The sequence below is a fragment of the Balaenoptera musculus genome, chromosome Y, assembly GCF_009873245.2.
Source record: "Balaenoptera musculus isolate JJ_BM4_2016_0621 chromosome Y, mBalMus1.pri.v3, whole genome shotgun sequence".
In the NCBI taxonomy this organism is placed as follows: Eukaryota; Metazoa; Chordata; class Mammalia; order Artiodactyla; family Balaenopteridae; genus Balaenoptera; species Balaenoptera musculus.
In genome coordinates this window covers 1,230,839-1,255,633 of record NC_045807.1, presented here as the reverse complement: position 1 = coordinate 1,255,633, position 24,795 = coordinate 1,230,839, and the positions used below count along the sequence as shown (strand labels likewise).

The 24,795-nt window shown below is 40.3% G+C and overlaps 1 protein-coding gene across 1 annotated transcript in view; it reads right to left on the bottom strand.

The window, feature by feature from the left end:
• LOC118889446 (protein WWC3-like) overlaps positions 1–24,467 on the bottom strand; it is a 268,253-nt gene extending 243,786 nt beyond the window's left edge. Inside the window, exons 1-3 of the mRNA XM_036841197.1 lie at positions 24,192–24,467; positions 9,750–9,859; positions 8,074–8,277 (exon numbers count right to left, since the gene is read on the bottom strand). Of these exons, the coding sequence (XP_036697092.1) occupies positions 8,074–8,277; positions 9,750–9,859; positions 24,192–24,439 (562 nt within the window). The 5' untranslated portion in view covers positions 24,440–24,467. The remainder of the gene's footprint in view (positions 1–8,073; positions 8,278–9,749; positions 9,860–24,191) is intronic.
• Between the last annotated feature and the right edge of the window lie 328 nt (positions 24,468–24,795).

Genomic DNA, 24,795 nt, shown 5'->3' with positions numbered 1-24,795 from the left:
GAAAGTGAGGGGATGGAAAAAGATATTCCATGCAAATGGAAATCAAAAGAAAGTTAGAGTAGGAATACTCCTATCAGATAAAATAGACTTTAAAATAAAGACTATTACATGAGACAAAGAAGTACACTACACAATGATCAAGGGATCAATCCAAGAAGATATAACAATTGTAAATATTTATGCACCAACACAGGAGAACCTCAATACATAAGGCAAATGCTAACAGCCATAAAAAGGGAAATCAACAGTAACACAATCATAGTAGGGGACTTAAACACCCCCTTTTCACCAATGGACATATCAACCAAAATGAAAATAAGGAAACAAAAGCGTTAAATGATACATTAAACAAGACGGACTTAACTGATATTTATAGGACATTCCCTACAAAAACAACAGAATAAACTTTCTTCTCAAGTGCTCATGGAACATTCTCCAGGATAGATCATATCTTGGGTCACAAACAAAGCCTTGGTAAATCTAAGACAATAGAAATCGTATCAAGTATCATTTGACCACAGCACTATGAGACTAGATATCAATTACAGGAAATACTCTGTAAAAAATACAAACACATGGAGGCTAAACAATACACTACTTAATAAACAACAGATCACTGAAGAAATCAAAGAGGAAATCAAAAAATACGTAGAAACAAATGACAATGAAAACAGGATGACCCAAAACCTATGCAATGCAGCAAAAGCAGATCTAAGAGGGAAGTTTATAGCAATACAATACTACCTCAAAAAACAAGAAACATCTCAATTAAACAACCTAAACTTACATCTAAAGCAATTAGAGAAAGAACAAAAAAAAATCCCCAAAGTTAGCAGAAGGAAGGAAATCATAAAGATCCGATCAGAAATAAATGAAAAAGAAATGAAGGAAATGATAGCAAAGATCAATAAAATTAAAAGCTGGTTCCTTGAGAACATAAACAAATTGAAAAACCATTAGCCAGACTCATCAAGAAAAAAAGGGAGAAGACTCAAAACAATTTGAAATGAAAAAGGAGAAGTAACAACTGACACTGCAGAAATACAAAGGATCATGAGAGACTACTAGAAACAACTATACGCCAATAAAATGGACAACCTGGAAGAAATGGACAAATTCTTAGAAAAGCACAATCTTCTGAGACTGAATCAGGAAGAAACAGAAAATATAAACAGACCCATCACAAGCACTGAAATTGAGACTGTGATTAAAAATCTTCCAACAAACAAAAAGTCCAGGACCAGATGGCTTCAGAGGCGAATTCTATCAAATATTTAGAGAAGAACTAACACTCTTCCTTCTGAAACTCTTCCAAAATACAGCAGAGAGAGGAACACTCCCAAACTCATTCTATGAGGCCACCATCATCCTGATACCAAAACCAGACAAAAATGTCACAAAGAAAGAAAACTACAGGCCAATTTCACTGATGAACATAAATGCAAAAGTCCTCAACAAAATAATCTAACAGCACATTAAAAGGATCATAGAACATGATCAAGTGGGGTTTATCCCAGGAATGCAAGGATTCTTCAATATATGAAAATCAATCAATGTGATACACCATATTAACAAACTGAAGGAGAAACACCATATGGGCATCTCAATACATGGAGAAAAAGTTTTCAACAAAATTCAACACCCATTTAAGATAAAAACCCTCCAGAAAGTAGGCATAGAGGGAACTCACCTCAATGTAATAAAGGCTGTATATGACAAACCCACATCCAACATCGTTCTCAATGGTGAAAAATTGAAACCATTTGTTCTAAGATCAGGAACAAGAAAAGGTTACCCACTCTCACAACTATTATTCAACATAGTTTTGGAAGTTTTAGCCACAGCCAACAGAGAAGAAAAAGAAATAAAAGGAACCCAAATCAGAAAAGAAGAAGCAAAGGTGTCACTGTTTCCAGATGACATGATACTATACACAGAGAATCCTAAAGATGTTTCCAGAAAACTACTAGAGCTAATCAATGAATTTGGTAAAGTAGCAGGATACAAAATTAATGCACAGAACTCTCATGTATTCCTATACACTAATGATGAAAAATCTGAAACCGAAATTAAGGAAACACTCCCATTTACCATTGCAACAAAAAGAATAAAATACCTAGGAATAAACCTACCTAAGGAGACAAAAGACTTGTATGCAGAAAACTGTAAGACATTGATGAAAGAAATTAAACATGATACAGATGGAGAGATATACCATGTTCTTGGATTGGAAGAATCAACATTGTGAAAATGGCTCTACTACCCAAGGCAATCTACAGATACAACACAATCCCTAGAAAACTACCAATGGCATTTTTCACAGAACTAGAAAAAAAAACTGCACAATTTGTATGAGCAACATAGAAGACCCAAACAGCCAAAGCAATCTTGAGAAAGAAAAATGGAGCTGGAGGAATCAGGCTACCTGACTTCAGACTATACCACAAAGCTACGGTAATCAAGACAGTATGGTACTGGCACAAAAACAAACAAAAATCAATGGAACAAGATAGAAAGCCCAGAGATAAACCCATGCACAAATGGTCACCTTATTTTTGATAAAAGAGGCAAGAATATACAATGGAGAAAAGACAGCTTCTTCAATAAGTGGTGCTGGGAAAACTGGACAGCTACAAGTAAAAGAATGAAACCAGAACACTCCCTAACACCATACTGAAAAATCAACACAAAACGTATTAAAGACCTAAATGTAAGGGCAGACACTATAAAACTCTTAGAGGAAAACAAAGGCAGAACACTCTGTGACATAAATCACAGCAAGATCCTTTTGACCCACCTCCTAGAGAAATGGAAATAAAAACAAAAATAAACAAATGGGACCTAATGAAACTTAAAAGCTTTTGCACAGCAAAGGAAACCATAAACAAGATGAAAAGACAACCCTTAGAATGGGAGAAAATATTTGCAAATGAAGCAACTGACAAAGAATTAATCTCCAAAATTTACAAGCAGCTCATACAGCTCAATATCAAAAAGACAAACCACCCAATACAAAAATGGGCAGAAGACCTACACAGACATTTCTCCAAAGAAGATATACAGATTGCCAACAAACACATGAAAGGATGCTCAACATCACTAATCATTAGAGAAATGCAAATCAAAACTACAATGAGGTATCCCCTCACACCAGTCAGAATGGCCATCATCAAAAAATCTATAAACAGTAAATGCTGGAAAGGGTGTGGAGAAAGGGGAATACTCTTGCACTGTTTGTGGGTATGTAAACTGATGTAGCCACCATGGGGAACAGTATGGAGGTTCCTTTAAAAACTAAAAATAGAACTACCATACGACTCAGCAATCACACTACTGGGCATATACCCTGAGAAAACCATAATTCAAAAAGAGTCATGTACCAAAATGTTCATTGCAGCTCTATTTACAATAGCCAGGACATGGAAGCAACCTAAGTGTCCATCATCGGATGAATGGATAAAGATGTGGCACATATACACAATGGAATATTACTCAGCCATAAAAAGAAATGAAATGGAGTTATTTGTAGTGAGGTGGATGGAGTTAGAGTCTGTCATACAGAGTGAAGTAAGTCAGAAAGAGAAAAACAAATACAGTATGCTAACACATATATATGGAATCTAAGGGGGGAAAAATGGTCATGAAGAACCTAGTGGTAAGATGGGAATAACGACACAGACCTACTAGAGAATGGACTTGAGGATATGGGAAGGAGGAAGAGTAAGCTGTGACAAAGTGAGAGAGTGGCATGGACATATATATACTACCAAATGTAAAACAGATAGCTACTGGGAAGAAGCTGCATAGCACAGGGAGATCAGCTCGGTGCTTTGTGACCACCTAGAAGGGTGGGATAGGGTGGGTGGGAGGGAGGGAGATGCAAGAGGGAAGAGATATGGGAACATGTGTATATGTATAACTGATTCACTTTGTTATAAAGCAGAAACTAACACACCATTGTAAAGCAATTATACTCCAATAATGATGTTTAAAAAAAAAAAAGGGGTCATGTACCACAATGTTCACTGCAGCTCTATTTACAATAACCAGGACATGGAAGCAACCTACATGTCCACTGGCAGATGAATGGTTAAAGAAGATGTGGCACATATATACAATGGAATACTACTCAGCCATAAAAGAAATGAAATTGAGTTATTTGTAGTGAGGTGGATGGACCTAGAGCCTGTCATACAGAGTGAAGTAAGTCAGAAAGAGAAAAACAAATACCATATGCTAACACATATATATGCAGTCTAAAAAAAAAAGTGGTTATGAAGAACAAGGGGCAGGACAGGAATAAAGACGCAGATGTAGAGAATGGACTTGAGGACACGGGGAGGGGGAAGGGTAAGCTGGGGCGACGTGAGAGAGTGGCATGGACATATACACACTACTAAATGTACAACAGGTAGCTAGTGGGAAGCAGCCACATAGCACAGGAAGATCAGCTTGGTGCTTTGTGACCACCTATAGCAGTGGGATAGGGAGGGCGGAGGGAAACGCAAGAGGGAGGGGCCATGGGGATACATGTATATGTATAACTGATTCACTTTGTTATAAAGCAGAAACTAACACACCATTGTAAAGCAATTATACTCCAATAAACATGTTAAAAAAAAAAGAGAACCCCCTACAGAACCAAGACTACAAGAAAGACTCCCACATATTCAGAGAGGAAGGGGAAAAAGTGCTGAGTTGGGACCTGTGCCCCTGGGAGGGGACTAAGAAGAAAAGGGAGGCTACAAAGGCAAAGACCCGTCCTGGGGAGTGAGCAGGTCAAGCCACAGACTCGTCCCACTTGGAGGAGACAGGCACTGTGAGGTCTGGCTGCAAGGAGAACTGCTGGGACAGACAGAAAGGCTGGAGAATCTGACACTCCACACCTGAGAAGTGTTTGTGTGCTGCCTTGCCCTCAGGCAGGATTTACAGCATGGATTGAGAAGACACAGATGGCTGGCTGGTTTCTCGTGATCCCCTGCGTGCACTGATTCCCCAGACTGATCCAAGCAAACACCCTAGCAGGCTTGCTGCATGTCACAGCTCCACAGTAGGCTGCCAAGCCAAGGACAGAACTTGGCCATGGGAGGGGGATGCACCACAGACCTTAATGAGGTATCTGAATGGGGCAGAGGCAGCCATTTCTGGCACTTACTTTCAGGAGAAAGTTCCTCTTTCTCTTACAGTGCTCCAGCAACATGGGACCTGATCACACCTCTGATAGGGCAGTAATAGCCACTGAGCAGAGGAGAAGCCCTGGCTCAAACTGGCTCTGGCTCTAGCCACTCCATCTCCAGTCCCACCACCTACCAAGGTGATAGCTGCCAGCACACCCTGAGGAAAGACATGACTAGTGATCACATCAGATCGAGCTCTCCCAACAAAGCCAATGGGCACATGTAGGAAAAGCATTTGACAAAATTGAATATTCATTCATGATAAAAATTTTAATCAAAATTGGTATAGAGGGAACTTATCTCAACATAATGAAGGCCATTTATGACAAAGCCAGCCAACATAAGTTCTCAATGGTGAAAAGCTGAAAGCCTTTCCTCTAGAATGAGAAAGAAAACAAGGATGCCCACTCTTCCCTCTTCTATTCAACTTAGTATTGAATACCTGGACACAGCAATCAGACAGGTAAACAAAATTAAAAGCATCCAAACTGGAAGGGAAGACATAAAACTGTCATTATTTGCAGGTGCCAAGATACTCTATATGGAAAACTCTAATGTCTTCACCAAAAAACTATTAAACCTAATAAATGAATTCAGTAAACTTGCAAGATACAAGATTGATATTTAGAAATCTGTTGCTTTTCTATACACTAACAATGAAATATCGAAAAAAGAAAGCAAGAAAACAATTCTGTTTAAAATTTGATCAAAAAAAAATAAATAAAATATCTAGGAATAAACTTAACCAAGGAGGTGAAAGACCTATACTCTGAAAACTATAAAATACTGATGAATTAAAGATGATGCAAAGAAGTGGAAAGATAACCTATGCTCTTTGGTTGGAAGAATTAATATTATTAAAAGGGCCATACTGCTCAAAACAATCTACAATTTAAAGCTATCGCTAACAAAATATCAGGACATTTGTCACAGAACTAAAACAAATAATCACAAAATTTATATGGAACCACAAAAGACCCCAATTTGCCAAAACAATCCTGAGAAAAAAGAACAAAGCTGGAGGTATCACTCTCCCTGATTTCAGACTACATTACAAAGGTACGATAATCAAAACGACACAACATTAGCACAAAAACACTCACATAGATCAATGAAAGAGAAAAGAGAGAGCAGAAATAAACCCACACACCTATGGTCAATTAACCTATGAAAAAGGAGGCAAAAATAACAATGGAGAAAAGACAGTCTCTTCAGCAAGTGGTGCTGGGAAAGCTGCACAGCTGTATGTAAATCAATGAGATCAGAACATTTCCTCACACTGTACACAAAAACAAACTCAAAATAGTTTAAAGACCTACATGAAAGCCCAGAAATCATAAAACTCCTGGAAGAGAATAGAGGTGAAACACTCTTTGACATAAATTGTAGCAATATTTCTTTGGATCACTCTCTTAAGGCAAAAGAAATAAAAGCAAAAATAAACAAATGGAACCCAATTATGCCTAAAAGCTTTTGTACATCAAAGGAAACCATCTACAAAACAAAAAGACAACCTATGGAATGGGAGAAGATATTTACAAATTATGTGACCAACAAGGGGTTAATGTCCAAAATATACAAACAGCTCATACAACTCAATATCAAAAAGCAAACAAACAACCCAAACAAAACATGGGCAGAAGACTTGAATAGACATCTTTCCAAAGAACACACACAGATGGCTAACAGGCACTTGAAAAGATGCTCAACATCACTAATTATGAAGGGAATGCAAATCAAAGCTACAGTGAGGTATCCCCTCACACCTGTCAGAATGGCCATGATCAGAAAGTCTAGCAACAACAAAATGTTGGTGAGAATGTGGAGAAATGGAACTCTCGTACGCTGTTGGTGGGAATGGAAACTGGTGCATCCACTGTGGAGACCAGTATGGAGATTTGTTATATAAATTAAAAATAGAGCTACCATATATGACCCAGTAATTCCACTCCTGTATATATCCAGAACAAGAAAGAAAATACTAATTTGAAAAGATGCATGTATCCCAATGTTCACAGCTGCATTATTTACAATAGCCAAGATATGGAAGCAACCTATGTGTCCATCAACAGACAACTGGATTAAGATGTGATATATGTATATATATATATACACAATGGGGTATCACTCAGTTATAAAAAAGAATGAAATCCTGCAATTTGCAACAACATGGATGGACCTAGAGAATATCATGCTTAGTGAAATGAGTCAGAGAAAGAAAGAAAAATACCATATGTTATTACTTATATGTGGAATCTAAAAAATAAAACAAACTACTGAATATAACAAAACAGAAACAAATTCACAGCTACAGAAAACAAACTAGTGGTTACCAGTGGGAGATGGAAGTGGGGAGGGACAAACTAGGGGTAGGAGATTAAGATACAGAAATTACTATGTATAAAGTAAATAAGCCACACAGATATATTGTACAGGACACAGTATATATATTTGGTAGTAACTTAAATCAGTATAATCTATAAAAATATTGAATCACTGTGTTGTATACCTAAAACTAATACAGTATTGTAAATCACTATACTTCAATTTTTAAAAAGTAAAAAAACAAAAAACATTGACAAGTTTGTTTTGTGTCACTACCTGAAATGTGCTTGTTTATTTTCTCCCTTCCCCACCCTCACGGAAGCCTCTCCCTTCTTGGGCTCCCCTGTGTTGCAGTGCCTGGGCACAAGGTGGGCAGTTGATCAACATTTGCTGAAGTAGCAGTAGTGAATGACCATCGGATTCCAGCATGGAAGGCTGACTACCTAACAGTTTGTGATTAGAAAATTTAGGAAGCTGTCTTGCCCGACTCAAGCTCAGTGTCTGCAGAAAGCCTAGCAGAGAGACGGCTTTGGAAGCCACGCGTGTTAACCGCGGGGGACGGTCAACTCACAGCTGGTGTACGAGCAGCTGTCGTCCTCGCACATCTTGTGCAGCTGCTGGTATTCCTCCTGGGCCAACTCGAAACGCTGCTGCTTAATCTGGTAGATTTCTTTCTTGGCATTGAGGGCCTCCTGGGCTACAATTAAATACTCCTTCAGCATCCGTTCCTGCTCCCGCCACCACTGTTCTCTGGGATCCTCAATCTGGGTAAGCTCTGAAATTGGAAGGGTAACAATGTAGGGGACTTCAAAGTAAAATATTTACGTTGACCAATAATCATGCAGTTAGGTGACTCGTCGATAAGAAAATTAATTAACTACCAGGTGGTACATTACGGAAGCGTCTATATAACAAACTTCCCAGAACGTGGATCACATCCTTTCTACACACCCATGCTTGGGACGAGAAGAAAGTTCTGTAGACATGCAATAGCTCCATGGAGGGGAAGACAATACCAGGCAACTTTTCACATTCTAAGTAAATGTTGGTGGACATGAACCCAAAGGAGCTCATCCCTGTCAAACTAAGACACATGTCCAACCTTCCTCTCCCTGCCTTCTTCACGCCGGACTGCTGTGGGTTCTGCTGTCCCCGTGACTGGCTCATTCCCCTTCTCCCACCTCCCACGCCAGACGGCGTCCTTCTGCATTCTTCGTGGACTTCCCATAAATCCCCCGTTTTCCACTCTGGCTCTCTCACTCTACCAGCTCCCGTAAGGGCTCACGCCCACCTCCGGCTCCAACCTCTCCCCTGAGCACCCATCCTTTCTTTCCTCCTCCCTCCTAGAGGCACCTCCACCTGGACGGATGCAAAGTAATTCTGAGTCATTCGTCCAAAGCATAAGCAAGCAGAGTTTACAAAGCTAAGCCAGAACAGGTGGGTCCCAGGCCACGGAGGCAGGTACGCAGGATTTGCAGAAAGGTTGTGTAAGGTGGCCACTTGTGCCATTCAGTACTGCCACCCGGACCTGGAGAGGCCAAAGCTGTAGTGCAGGTGTGCCCAGCCCACAGCTCAGGGAAGGTGGCCCAGAGAGACAGACACCCCAGCTGCAAGCAATCCAGGGGCAATGGGCCAGCTGGGCCAGGGGGACAGAGGCCCTTGAGTGCAGCCTCGCTAAGCACCACACCCATCTGGTGGGCAGTAGACCCGCCTGGAAGCCCTCCTGCCACTGGGATAACCGCCGGGGAGGGCAGCAGGACCAGGGCGGCACTCACACCCTTGCCCAATCCCTGGGTAAGAGCCGCAGTCACGTGAAGGCTGAGGGTATGGATCGGAAACTCCCCTGCCCCAGGACCCAGCCAGGACGCCTCGCCATTCAGGGTTCCAAATGCTGAACTCCGAAGGCCAGCTGGCAAGTGACAATGCAGGAATCAGCCCTAAAGATACAAGCCTGGGTCGATCACACTAAGGGGACAGGAGGAGCCGTGAGGAAGGAGCTTTGTCACCCACATTCTGGGCACCGTGCATCTACAGGTGCCCCCAGCCTCCCCTGCACTCAACGAATCAAAGGACAGAAAGCACACTAAGGGGAACTTGGTGTCCCCAGTAGTAATGACAATGACAGAAACACTGGGCAGCTTGAACAAAAATTGGAGTGTGACGAAATGTGAATCTGAGAGAGAAATGGATCCCTACCTGGAACCCAATGGAGAGTAGTATAATAATCAAATGTGGCACTCTACTTACTTTTTATGTGGTTCATGTAATAAATGCCAACTTGTTTATTACATACAGTTTCCCATCCTAAAGGAAGTTCATCCCCAACACAATCAGCAAAGGTCGGTGGCTTTGTTATCCTACAAAATAAAGCAATGAAGATAATTTGAAATTCAAGACAATTTTGTATGATTACTGAATCAATCTGATAATTAAATCTTATAATTAATCCTATGATTGTAATTATTCTTATAATTAATCCTTAACAAAAACTTGTATTATCTAATCCAATTGATTAGATATTTGATAATATTGTTAACATCTGCTCCAATATTCTATTGAAAAACTAATTCACAAGCTTTTCCAGAAAACATAATTAGATTAGTACACTCATAATTAAAACCATTAAAATCTCAAAATTCAACGTTTAACTGCAGTGAAAATATATACTGACAGTTAAAATAAAACTGTTAAACAAGCATTTTTCAAATAATCATATTTAATGATGTTATGCAAAAGAGATGTCACTCATTTTGAACAACAGAATACTTATCTTCTGTTCTCATTTCCTGAGAAATGTTTCTATCCAAATGTTTCAGTTTCTCTACTTCAAACATGAACACTGGCTTTAATCTATACTAAATGCTTATGTAATATTTTCATTGATGAGTGTTAATTATTTAATGAATTCCACATTAACCATTAATCAGTTACAAAAACCAAAGTATATTAGCAAGTTCTATCCAGCAACATATTAAAAACCCACAAAGAGACAATAAACAAATTCTGCAAAGTTGCAGAATATAAAACGAACATGTAAAATTACTGGGTTCTATATACCAGAATTAACTATACAAAATGCAAATTAAGAAGGCAAAAAAAACAAAACAAAACAGAATACACATTCTTTCCAAGTATACATGAAATATTCCCCAGGATAGATCACATACTAGGTCACAAAACTAGCCTCAACAAATTTAAGAGGACAGAAATTATACCAAGCAGTTTTCCAACCTCAACAGTATGAAACTAGAAATCAACTACAGAAAGAAAAAGGAGAAATGAACACACGTATGGAGACTCAACATTTTACTGAAAAACCAACGGTTAAATGATGAATTCAAGAAGAAAATCAGAAAATACCTCAAAATAAATGAAAATGAAACCACAACTTTCCAAAATCTATGGGATGCAGCAAAAGCAGTTCTAAGAAGAGATAAATCTTCTTCAAGAAACAAGAAAAATCTCAAATAAACAATATAGCCTACCACCTAAACAAACTACAAAAACAAGGACAAACTAAGTTCAAAGTCAGCAGCAGGGAGGAAAACATAAAGATCAGAGAGGAAGTAAACAAAATAGAGATCAAAAAAGCAATACCAAAGATCAATAAGGCAAGAGCTGCTTTTTTTCAAAACATAAACAAAATTGATAAACCTTTAGCCATGCTCACCAAGGAAAAAAAAGAGAGAAAGGAGTTCCAAGTAAACAAAATAAGAAATGAAAGAGGAGAAATAACAACCATACCACAGAGATACAAAAAATCATAAGAGAATACTATGAACAGTTATATGCCAACAAACTGGACAACACAGAAGAACTGGACAAGTTTCTAGGAGCATACAGCCTGCCAAAATTGAGTGAGGAAGAAACAGACAATCTTAATAGACTGATCACTATCAATGAAATTGAATTTGTAATAACAATAATTTTTTTAAAACTCCCAAAAAACAGAAGTCTAGGAACAGACAGCTTCACAGGAGAATTCTACCAAACATAAAGAAAAGCTATTACTCTACAAATTATTCCAAAAAATGATTCCAAAATCATTCTATGAGGCCACCATCACCCTGATAACAAAACCAATCAAAACACTACCAAAAAAAAAAAAAAGATTATAGGCCAATAACTGATGAATATAGACCCAAAAATCCTCAACAAAATATGAGCAAACTGAATTCAACATTATATGAAAAGAATCATACACCATGATTAAGTTGAATTCATTCCAGTGTCATTAGGATAGTTCAACATATGCAAATCAATTACTGTGATACGCCACATGAACAAAAGGTAAAGACAGAAACCACATGACCATCTCAATGGTCAAATTCAACATTAATTCATGATAAAAAAACTGTCATCAAAGTGGTTGTAGGGGCTTCCCTGGTGGCGCAGTGGTTGAGAATCTGCCTGCCAATGCAGGGGACACGGGTTCGAGCCCTGGTCTGGGAAGATCCCACATGCCGCGGAGCAACTGGGTCCGTGAGCCACAACTACTGAGCCTGCGCGTCTGGAGCCTGTGCTCCGCAACAAGAGAGGCTGCGACAGTGAGAAGCCCGTGCATCGCGATGAAGAGTGGCCCCCGGCTCGCCGCAACTAGAGAAAGCCCTCGCACAGAAACGAAGACCCAACACAGAAAAAATTAAATAAATAAATAAATAAATTCAAATAACCTTTAAAAAAAAATCACCTTTCTTTAAAAAAAAAAAAAAAAAGAAAGTGGTTGTAGAAGGGACACATCTCTACATGATAAAGGCCATTTACAACAAACCCTACAGCCAACATAACACTCAATGGTAAAAAGCTGAAAGCCTTTCTTCTAAAATGAAAAAAAAAGACAGATACCCACTCTCACTTCTTCTATTTAACACTGAAACTATTTGAAGTCCAAGCCACAGCAATCAGACAAGAAAAAGCAATAAAAGGAATCCAAATTGGAAGGGAAAAGGTAAAACTCATTATTTGTGGACGACAAGATACTCTATATAGAGAATCTTAAAGCCTCCATCAAAAAAGTATCAGACTAAGTGAATTCAGCAAGGCTACAAGATATAAGATTAATATTTAGAAATCCACTGAGTTTCTATATACTAATAATGAAATACCAGAAAGAGAAAGGTTTTTTTAAAATCCTATTTATAATTACATTAAAAACAAACAAAAAACACAACCTAGGAATAAACTTAACCAAGGAAGTGAAAGACCTATATTTTTAAAACTATAAAACATTGATGAATGTAACTGAACAAGATTCAAAGAAATGAAAAGACATCCCATACTCTTAGACTAGAAGAATTAATGTTATAAAAATGGTCATACTTCCCAAAGCAATCTACAGATTTAATGTGATCACTATCAAAATACCCAGGACATTTGTCAGAAAGCTAAAACAAATAATCACAAAATTTATATGGAATCACAGAAGACCCCAAGTTGCCAAAACAATTGAGAAAAAGGAACAAAGCTGGAGGTATCACACTCCCTGATTTCAGACTACATTACACAGTTACGATAATCAAAATGACACATTAGCACAAAAACACTCACATAGATCAATGAAAGAGAAAAGAGAGAGCAGAAATAAACCCACACACCTATGGTCAATTAACCTATGAAAAAGCAGGCAAGAATAACAATGGAGAAAAGACAGTCTCTTCAGCAAGTGGTGCTGGGAAAGCTGCACAGCTGCATGTAAATCAATGAGATTAGAACATTTCCTCACACTGTACACAAAAACAAACTCAAAATAGTTTAAAGACCTACATGAAAGTCCAGAAATCATAAAACTCCTGGAAGAGAATAGAGGTGAAACACTCTTTGACATAAATTGTAGCAATATTTCTTTGGATCACTCTCCTAAGGCAAAAGAAATAAAAGCAAAAATAAACAAATGGAACCCAATTATGCCTAAAAGCTTTTGTACATCAAAGGAAACCATCTACAAAACAAAAAGACAACCTATGGAATGGGAGAAGATATTTACAAATTATGTGACCAACAAGAGGTTAATGTCCAAAATATACAAACAGCTCATACAACTCAGTATCAAAAAGTGAACAAACAAACAACCCAAACAAAACATGGGCAGAAGACTTGAATAGACATCTTTCCAGAGAAGACACACAAATGGCTAACAGGCACTTGGAAAGATGCTCAACATCACTAATTACGAAGGGAATGCAAATCAAAACTACAGTGAGGTATCCCCTCACACCTGTCAGAATGGCCATGATCAGAAAGTCTAGAAACAACAAAATGTCGGTGAGAATGTGGAGAAATGGAACTCTCGTACGCTGTTGGTGGGAATGGAAACTGGTGCATCACTGTGGAGACCAGTATGGAGGTTTGTTATATAAACTAAAAATAGAGCTACCGTATATGATTCAGCAATTCCACTCCTGTATATATCCAGAACAAGAATGAAAACACTAATTTGAAAAGATGCACGTACCCCAATGTTCACAGCCGCATTATTTACAATAGCCAAGATATGAAAGCAACCTATGTGTCCATCAACAGACAACTGGATTAAGAAAATGTGATATTTGTGTGTATATATATATACACACACACACACAATGGGATATCAGTCAGTTATAGAAAAAGAATGAAATTCTGCGATTTGCAACAATATGGATGGACCTAGAGAATATCATGCTTAGTGAAATAAGTCAGACAGAAAAAGACAAATACTATCTGATACCACTTACACGTGTAATTCAAAAATAATAATAATAATGATAGTAATAATAACACAATGGCTGTATCTGCAAAACAGAAACAGACTCAGATATAGAAAATAAATTGGTGGTTACCAAAGGTGACAGAGTAGGGGGAAGAGACAAATTAGGGGTATGGGATTAATGGATACAAGCTGCTATTAAACTACTATTAAAATAGATAAGAAAGAAGAATATAATGTACAGCACAGGGAATTATACCCACTATGTTGTAATCACCTACAGTGAAATATAATTTCTGCAAAAAAAATTTTTTAAAACAAGGCTACCCAGTATCTCTGTAATTGGGAGGTCTGTCTCAGTCCTGGTCAGGTGACCATGAGTGAACCAGAGGGAGTTGCTGAGTTCCCCTGCCAGGATCAGAGAAAGAAAGAAATTAGTCCCATTCCCAGCTAGGTCACCTTTGGGACAACTTCCTTTCTCCATAGACATCCCCTTCCCTTCACAGGAAACAGATATTGAAACAGTAATGAAGACTCACTCATGGGTGATTCCTGCAGTGTTAAAATGAATTTACATTCCTATAGAAAAGGGGGAAAAAGGATTTACATTTTGAAAAGAAATAAAACCTAAAATACTTCTACAGCAAAAAAAAAAAAAGAAGAAGAAGAAAATTCCACTTGAAAACAGAACCTGGAAGAAATAAATACTTAAAAACAAGTTTATGGACAATCGAAGGTGGCGGAAGAGTTAGACGTGGAGATCACCTTCCTCTTCACAAATAAATCAGAAATACATCTACATGTGGAACTGCTCCTACAGAACACCTACTGAATGCTGGCAGAAGACCTCAGACCTCCCAAAAGGCAAGAAACTCCTCACGTACCTGGGTAGGGCAAAACAAGCAAAACAAAAAAGAAAACACAGAGACAAAAGGATAGGGACAGGACCTGCACCAGTGGGAGGGAGCTGTGAAGGAGGAAAGGTTTCCACACACTAGGAAGGCCCTTTGCGGGCGGAGACTGCAGGTGGCAGAGCGGGGAGCTTTGGAGCCGCAGAGGAGAGCACAGCCACAGGGGTGCGGAGGGCAAAGCAGAGAGATTCCTGCACGGAGGATCGGTGCCGACCAGCACTCACCAGCCCGAGAGGCTTGTCTGCTCACCCTCTGGGGCGGGCGGGGGCTGGGAGCTGAGGCTCCGGCTTTGGTCAGATCCCAGGGAGAGGACTGGGGTTGGCGGCGTGAACACAGTCTGAAGGGGGTTAGTGCGCCACGGCTAGCTGGGAGGGAGTACGGGGAAAGGTCCGGACCTGCCGAATAGGCAAGAGACTATTTCTTACCTCTTTGTTTCCTGGTGCGCGAGGAGAGGGGATTAACAGCGATGCTTTAAGGAGCTCCAGAAATGGCGTGAGCCGCGGCTATCAGCACGGACCCCACAGACACTAAGGCTGCTGCTACCGCCACCAAGAAGCCTGTGAGCAAACACAGGTCACTATTCATACCTCCTCTCCGGGAGCCTGTGCAGCCTTCCACTGCCAGGGTCCCGTGATCCAGGGACAACTTCCCCGGGAGAACACACAGTGCACCTCAGGCTGTTGCAACGTCATGCTGGCCTCTGCCACTGCAGGCTCGCCCCACATCAGCACCCCTCCCTCCCCTCAGCCTGAGTGAGCCAGAGCCCCCGAATCAGCTGCTCCTTTAACCCTGTCCTGTCTGGGCGAAGAACAGATGCTCTCAGGCGACCTACATGCAGAGGCGGGTCCAAATCCAAAGCTGAACCCCGGGAGCTGTGCGAACAAAGGAGAGAAAGGGATATTTCTCCCAGCAGCCTCAGGAGCAGAGGATTAAATCTTCAAATCAACTTGCTGTACCTGCATCTGTGGAATACCTGAATAGACAATGAATCATCCCAAATTGAGGAGCTGGACTTTGGGAGCAAAGATATTTTTTTCTTTTTCCCTTTTTCTCTTTTTGTGAGTGTGTATGTGTACGCTTCTGTGTGTGATTTTGTCTCTATAGCTTTGTTTTTACCAATTGTCTTAGGGTTCTGTCTGTCCTTTTTTTTTATTACTTATAAAAATTTTTTTCTTAGTAATTATTTTTTATTTAAATAACTTTTATTTTATTTTACTTTATTTTATTTTATCTTTTTCTTTCTTCCTTTCTTCCTTTCTCCCTTTCTATTTTTTCTCTCTTTTATTCTGAGCCATGTGGATGAAAAGCTCTTGGTGATCCAGCCAGGCATCAGGGCTGTGCCTCTGAGGTGGGAGAGCCAAGTTCAGGACACTGGTCAACAAGAGACCTCCCAGCTCCACGTAATATCAAACAGTGAAAATCTCCGAGAGATCTCCATCTCAACGCCAAGACCCAGCTTCACTCAATGACCAGCAAGCTACAGTGCTTGGACACCCTATGCCAAACAACTAGCAAGACAGGAACACAGCCGCATCCATTAGCAGAGAGGCTGCCTAAAATCATAATAAGGCCACAGACACCCCAAAATACACCACCAGACATGGACCTGCCCATCAGAAAGAAAAGATCCAGCCTCATTCACCAGAACAGAGGCACTAGTCCCCTCCACCAGGAAGCCTACACAACCCACTGAACCAACCTTAGCCACTGGGGACAGACACGAAAACCAACAGGAACTACGAACCTGCAGCCTGAGCAAAGGAGACCCCAAACACAGTAAGATAAGCAAAATGAGAAGACAGAAAATCACACAGCTGGTGAAGGAGCAAGGTAAAAACACATCAGACCTAACGAATGAAGAGGAAATAAGCAGTCTACCTGAAAAAGAATTCAGAATGATAGTAAAGATGATCCAAAATCTTGGAAATAGAATAGACAAAATGCAAGAAACATTTAACAAGGACCTAGAAGAACTAAAGAGGAACCAAGCAATGATGAAAAACACAATAAATGAAATTAAAACTACTCTAGAAGGGATCAATAGCAGAATAACTGAGGCAGAAGAACGGGTAAGAGACCTGGAAGATAAAATATTGGAAATAACTACTGCAGAGCAGAATAAAGAAAAAAGAATGAAAAGAACTGAGGACAGTCTCAGAGACCTCTGGGACAACATTAAACGCACCAACATTCGAATTATAGGGGCCCCAGAAGAAGAAGAGAAAAAGAAAGGGACTGAGAAAATATTTGAAGAGATAATAGTTGAAAACTTCTCTAATATGGGAAAGGAAATAGTTAATCCAGTCCAGGAAGCACAGAGAGTCCCATAGAGGATAAATCCAAGGAGAAACACACCAAGACACATATTAATCAAACTATCAAAAATTAAATATGAAGAAAAAATATTAAAAGCAGCAAGGAAAAAACAGCAAATAACACACAAGGGAATACCCATGAGGTTAACACTGATCTTCTAGCAGAAACTCTGCAAGCCAGAAGGGAGTGGCAGAACATATTTAAAGTGTTGAAGGAGAAAAACCTACAATCAAGATTACTCTACCCAGCAAGGATCTCATTCAGATTTGATGGAGAAATTAAAAACTTACCAGACAAGCAAAAGCTAAGAAAATTCAGCACCAACAAACCATCTTTACAACATATGCGAAAGGAACTTCCTTAGGCAGGAATCACAAGAGAAGGAGAAGACCTACAATAACAAACCCAAAACAATTAAGAAAATGGTAATAGGAACATACATATCGATAATTACCTTAAATGTAAATGGATTAAATGCTCCAACCAAAAGACACAGACTGGCGGAAAGGATACAAAAACAAGACCTGTATATATGCTGTCTACAAGAGACCCACTTCAGACCTAGGGACACATACAGACTGAAAGTGAGGGGATGGAAAAAGATACTCCATTCAAATGGAAATCAAAAGAAACCTGGAGTAGCAATTCTCATATCAGACAAAATAGACTTTAAAATAAAAACTATTACAAGAGACAACGAAGGACACTACATAATGATCAAAAGATCGATCCAAGACGAAGATGTAACAATTGTAAATATTTATGCACCCAACATAGCAGCACCTCAATATATACAGCAAATGCTAACAGCCAGAAAAGGGGAAATCGGAGCAACACAATCATAGTAGGGGACTTTAACACCCCACTTCCACCAATAGACAGATCATCCAAAACGAAAATAAATAAGAAAACACAAGCTTTAAGTGATACATGAAACAACTTGGACTTAATTGATATTTATAGCACATTCCATCCAAAAACAACAGAATACACTTTCTTCTCAAGTACTCATGGAACATTCTCCAGGAGAGATCATATCTTGGCTCACAAAACAAGCATTGGTAAATTTAAGAAAATTGAAATCATATCAACTATCCTTTCTGATGACAGCACTATGTGACTAGATATGAATTACAGAAAAAAATCTATAAAAAATACAAACACTTGGAGGCTAAATATTACAGTACTTAATAACCAGGAGATCACTGAAGAAATCTAAGAGGAAATCAAAAAATACTGAGAAACAAATGACAATGAAAACGAATGGCCCAAAACCTATGGGTTACAGCAAAAGCAGTCTAAGAGAGAAGTTTATAGCAATACAATCCTACCTCAAGAATCAAGAAACCTCTCAAGTAAACAACCAAACATTACACCTAAAGCAATTAGAGAAAGTAGAACAAAAAAACCCCAAAGTTAGCAGAAGGAAAGAAAGCATAAAGATCAGATCAGATATAAATGAAAAAGAAATGAAGGAAAGGATAGCAAAAATCAGTAAAACTAAAAGCTAGTTCTTTGAGAACATAAACAAAATTGATGAACAATTACCCAGACTCATTAAGAAAATAGGGAGAAGATCAAATCAACAGAATTTGAAATGAAAAAGAAGTATCAACTGACACTGCAGAAATACAAAGGATCATGAGAGATTACTACAAGCAACGATATGCGAATAAAATGGACAACCTGGAAGAAATGCACAAATTCTTAACAAAGCACAACCTTCTGAGACTGAACCAGGAAGAAACAGAAAATCTAAAAAGACCACTCACAAGCACTGAAATTGAGACTGTGATTTAAAATCTTCCAAAAACCAAAAGCCCAGGACCAGATGGCTTCACAGGCAAATTCTATCAAACATTTAGAGAAGAGCTAACACGTATCCTTCTCAAACTCTTCCAAAATATAGCAGAGTGAGGAACACTCCCAATCTCATTCTACGACGTCACCATCACCCTGATACCAAACCCAGACAAAGATGTCACAAAGAAAGAAAACTACAAGCCAATATCACTGATGAACATAGATGCAAAAATCCTCAACAAAATACTAGCAAACAGAATCCAATAGCACAGTAAAAGGATCATACACCATGATCAAGTGGGGTTATCCCAGGAATGCAAGGATTCTTCAACATATGAAAATCAATCAAAGTGATACACCATATTAACAAACTGAAGGAGAAAAACCATATGGTCATCTCAATAGATGCAGAAAAAGCTTTTGACAAAATTCAACACCCATTTATGATAAAAACCCTCCAGAAAGTAGGCATACAGGGCACTTACCTCAACGTAATAAAGGATATATATGACAAACCCACAGCCAATATTGTTCTCAATGGTGAAAAATTGAAAAAATTTGATCTAAGATCAGGAACAAGACAATGTTGTCCACTCTCACCACTATTATTCAACATAGTTTTGGAAGTTTTAGTCACAGCCAACAGAGAAGAAAAATAAATAAAAGGAATCCAAATTGGAAAAGAAGAAGTAAAGCAGTCACCGTTTGCAGATGACATGATACTATACATAGAGAATCCTAAAGATCCTACCAGAAAACTACTAGAGCTAATCAATGAATCTGGTAAAGTAGCAGGATACAAAATTAATGCACAGAACTCTCTTGCATTCCTATATACTAATGATGAAAAATCTGAAACCGAAATTAAGGAAACACTCCTATTTACCACTGCAACAAAAAGAATAAAATACCTAGGAATAAACTTACGTAAGGACACAAAAGACCTGTATGCAGAAAACTATAAGACACTGATGAAAGAAATTAAAGATGATATAAACAGATGGAGAGATATACCATGTTCTTGGATTGGAAGAATCAACATTGTGAAAATGACTCTACTACCCAAGACAATCTACAGATTCAACGCAATCCCTAGAAAACTACCAATGGCATTTTTCACAGAACTAGAACAAAAAATTGCACAATTTGTATGGAAACAAAAAAGACCCAAATAGCCAAAGCAATCTTGAGAAAGAAAAATGGAGCTGGAGGAATCAGGCTCCCTGACTTCAGACTATACTACAAAGCTACAGTAATCAAGACAGTAAGGTACTGGCATAGAAAAAGAAATACCGATAAATGGAACAGGATAGAAAGCCCAGAGATAAACTCACACACATATTACCTTATATTTGATAAATGAGGCAAGCATATACAGTGGAGAAAAGAGAGCCTCTTCAATAAGTGGTGCTAGGAAAACTGGACAGGTACATGTAAAAGTATGAAATTAGAACACTCCCTAACACCATACACAAAAATAAACTCAAGGGCTTCCCTGGTGGCGCAGTGGTTGAGAATCTGCCTGCCAATGCAGGGGACACGGGTTCGAGCCCTGGTCTGGGAGGATCCCACATGCCGCGGAGCAACTGGGCCCGTGAGCCACAACTACTGAGCCTGCGCGTCTGGAGCCTGTGCTCTGCAACAAGAGACACTACAATAGTGAGAGGCCCGCACACCGCGATGAAGAGTGGCCCCCGCTTGCCACAACTGGAGAGGGCCCTTGCATAGAAACGAAGACCCAACACAGCCAAAAATAAATAAATAATAAATAAATAAATTAAAAAAAAAAACTCAAAATGGATTAAAGACCTAAATGTAAGGCCAGATACTATCAAACTCTTAGAGCAAAACAAGCAGAACACTCTGTGACATAAATCACAGCAAGCTCCTTTTTGACCTACCTCCTAGAGAAATGGAAATAAAAACAAAAATGAACAAATGGGACACAATGAAACTTAAAAGCGTTTGCACAGCAAAGGAAACCATAAACAAGACGAAAAGACAAAGCTCAGAGTGGGAGAAAATACTTGTGAATGAAGCAACTGACAAAGGATTAATCTCCAAAATTTACAAACAGCTCATGCAGCTCAATATCAAAAAACAAACATGTCAATCCAAACACGCACAGAAGACCTAAATAGACATTTCTCCAAAGAAGATATACAGATTGCCAGAAAACACATGAAAGAATGCTCAACAACACTGATTATTAAAAAATGGAAATCAAAACTACAATGAGGTATCACCTCACACTAGTCAGAATGGCCATCATCAAAAAATCTACAAACAATAAATGCTGGAGAAGGTGTGGAGAAAAGGCAACCCTCTTGCAGTGTTGGTGGGAATGTAAATTGATACTGTCACTATGGAGAACAGTATGGAGGTTCCTTAAAAAATAGAAATAGAACTACCATATGACCTAGCAATCCCACTACTGGGCATATACCCTGAGAAAACCGTAACTCAAAAAGAGTCATGGACCACAATGTTCATTGCAGCTCTATTTACAATAGCCAGGACATGGAAGCAACGTAAGTGTCCATCGACACATGAATGGATACAGAAGATGTGGCAATATATACAATGGAATATTACTCAGCCATAAAAAGAAATGAAATTGAGTTATTTGTAGTGAGCTGGATGGACCTAGAGTCTGTCATACAGAGTGAAGTAAGTCAGAAAGAGAAAAACAAATACAGTATGCTAACACATATATGTGGAATCTAAAAAAAAAAAAACTGGTTCTGAAGAACCTAGGGGCAGGACCGGAATAAAGATGCAGATGTAGAGAATGGAACTGAGGACACGGGGAGGGGGAAGGGTAAGCTGGGACAAAGTGAGAGAGTGGTATGGACATACATGCACTACCAAATGTAAAAGAGATAGCTAGTGGGAAGCAGCCGCATAGCACAGGGAGATCAGCTCGGTGCTTTGTGATCACCTAGAGGGGTGAGATGGGGAAGGTGGGAGGGAGACGCAAGAGGGAGGAGATATGGGGATATATGTATTTGTATAGCTGACTCGCTTTGATATAAAGCAGAAAGTAACACACGGTTGTGAAGCAATTATACTCCAATAAAGATGTTTAAAAAAAATTATCTCATAAAAGATTCATATGTTGTTACTTTGCAAAAAAAAAATGCAACATATTCACTTTTGTTCACTGGTTTGGTACTTTTAGCATTTAAGTGCTACTTTTTTTGAACGTGTAGCTAAGTGACGTCTGAAAAATAAGTGTAAAATGCTTTTCAATTACACAAACTAATCTTCATAAAAAGGAAGCTAGGAAATGTATCTGAATGACATGGAAATGAAGATTATACAACCTGATTTCTATAATCTGCTCACTTATGTTGCTTGATTTATCATTAAAACAGAAACTTATACATAGTTTCATTATGAATCCCCATTCCAATACAAACTGTTTTATATTACCCTCATAAAATGACCCCTGGCCTCTTCTAAGCAAAAACAGTATGTTTAATTGGTTCATTTTCCAGTTGTTTGGGTTTTTAACAGACTTACAGCATAAAAAGACACCATATTCCAAGCAGTTATAGTAACGCCAGAACCATCCAAGGCTTGATCAGACAGCTGTGGCTCTAGCTTTTGGTTAAAATTACATGATCTCATCTCATAGTTACATTTTCAATGTAACTAACCATCTTACTAACCTTTAAATTTCTGCTAGGATTCATATAAATTTCTGAATCCAAAAGGTTGCAACACTGAGAGTGAATGTTAGGGAATCGATCCTTTTGCTTGGTTTTTCCCTATCTGATCCAAGAGAAATCCTCAAACAATAATTCAGTAGATTGTCTCCTTTTTTATAAAATAAAAGAGCTTATTTTGAAATGCCTGTGCCAGGAGCACTGCCTTTCCAGTGCAGGTAGGAGGAATCAGGAGCCTGTCACCACACTGGGCATTTTCAAGCCTGAAAATCACTGGGAAGCTTGCAGTACTTCCCTTCTGGCACTCGAGCCCAGTGTGGAGAGAAGTTGCTCCATACAGAACAAGATATCAGATAATCAGTGGAAAGGCTCAGTTTTAACAGAATTCCAACTCCACAAAAAAATCCATCTCTCCAAAAGCGGCTGAACATTGAAAGCAGCAGACAATTGAGCAAAAATTAAGAAAAAGCATCATTAGATGAACTTAAATTTAATATGGTAGTAGTTTTAAAAGTATGCGTTTTTACTCCATAAGATTTATTTATATGAATAATAAGACTTAGTGGTCTTCTCGTATCTTGCACAAAAAGGAAACCTAAAATTTAACTCTTTTTTCCTCTTTGTTCAAAAAGCATATGGGTCTAATCATAGCCCATTCTGACCGCAGTACACAGGCTTTTTCAATCAGAATTTTAACTCAACTTTTAAGGCGCTAAAGAGTAACCATCACAAGTTTGATGGTTACTCCAAAGAATCGGGAATCCTTAAGTGTCCCATCTGGCACAGCCTTCGAATGGAAACTAGGCTCAGCCCGCCAGACAAGGAACCCACACCACGAGGCTGGGGCGCACGTTTGTGCTCCAAGATGACAGCTCATCTGGCCACCGCGAGGTCGGGGCCGCCTGTAGGGACACGGCCGGGGGGCGGTGGGCCGCGGAGGCCCGACAGGGATGGGCGAGACCGTGGAGGAAAAAGGAAGAGAGGGCCATCCGTCAGCCCCTGGAGAGGAAATTCCAGGCGCCCAGCTCCCAGGCGTCGGTCAGCGGGTGACGTGAGGGAACCAAGGAAGAGACTTCGCTGTGTGGAGGGAATCCTAGAGGTCAAGGCTCCGCGTTCAGTAGTGTCACAAGCTTGCAGAGCGAACGACCCAGTTAACTCCTTCGGCCTACCGGGTAACCCACGGACCGGACCCAAGTTTAGGGGTTCCGGACGGCTCAGAGCTGGGCGGAGCATGTCGCCAGTGCATCCGCCAGTGCGTCAGCCGCCGGAAGTGGCACACTCCCTCAGAGTCACACCGCCCCCGCACCCACCATAGCGGTCGCGGGGGTCGATCCACGACGTCTGGCGCGTGTTGTGGTCGATGTAGAAGACGCGGCCGTCGTAGTCGCGCGCCTCCTCCCAGCCGGCGGGCAGCTGCAGCTCGGCGCTCTCCCGGGCCAGCAGGGGTGGCGGCGCGGAGGGCGCGGGGGCCGCGGGCGGCGGCTGCTCCTGCGGGGCCTCGAGCGGCTGTCCCCGCCGCCGCCGCCGCCGCCTGCCGCCGCTCAGCCACGGCATGACGGCGCGGGCCCTGCTGCCGCCCAGCCGCCCCACTCTCGCCGCCTCCTCCGCCAGCACTAAGGCCCGGCGTCCGGGGCGCGGGAGCGGCCGCGGGGAACCTCCCGCAGCGCCTGGTGCATCCTCCGCCCGATGCCCGCGCCCCGGCGCCCGTCTGCAGCCCGCCAGCCGACGCCCGCTTCCCTGCTCCGCCTGGATAGCCGACACATGCGCGGAGTCACAGGCTAGGGATCCAAGCCACGGCCCCTCCTGAATGCCTCTCTATTTTCAAGGAACGCACAGCCGCGTTCGCACAGTTTGCAGCCATACTGGGTGGGGGCGGCCGTGTAGTTAGCGGAAGACCCCACCTCCTTCCT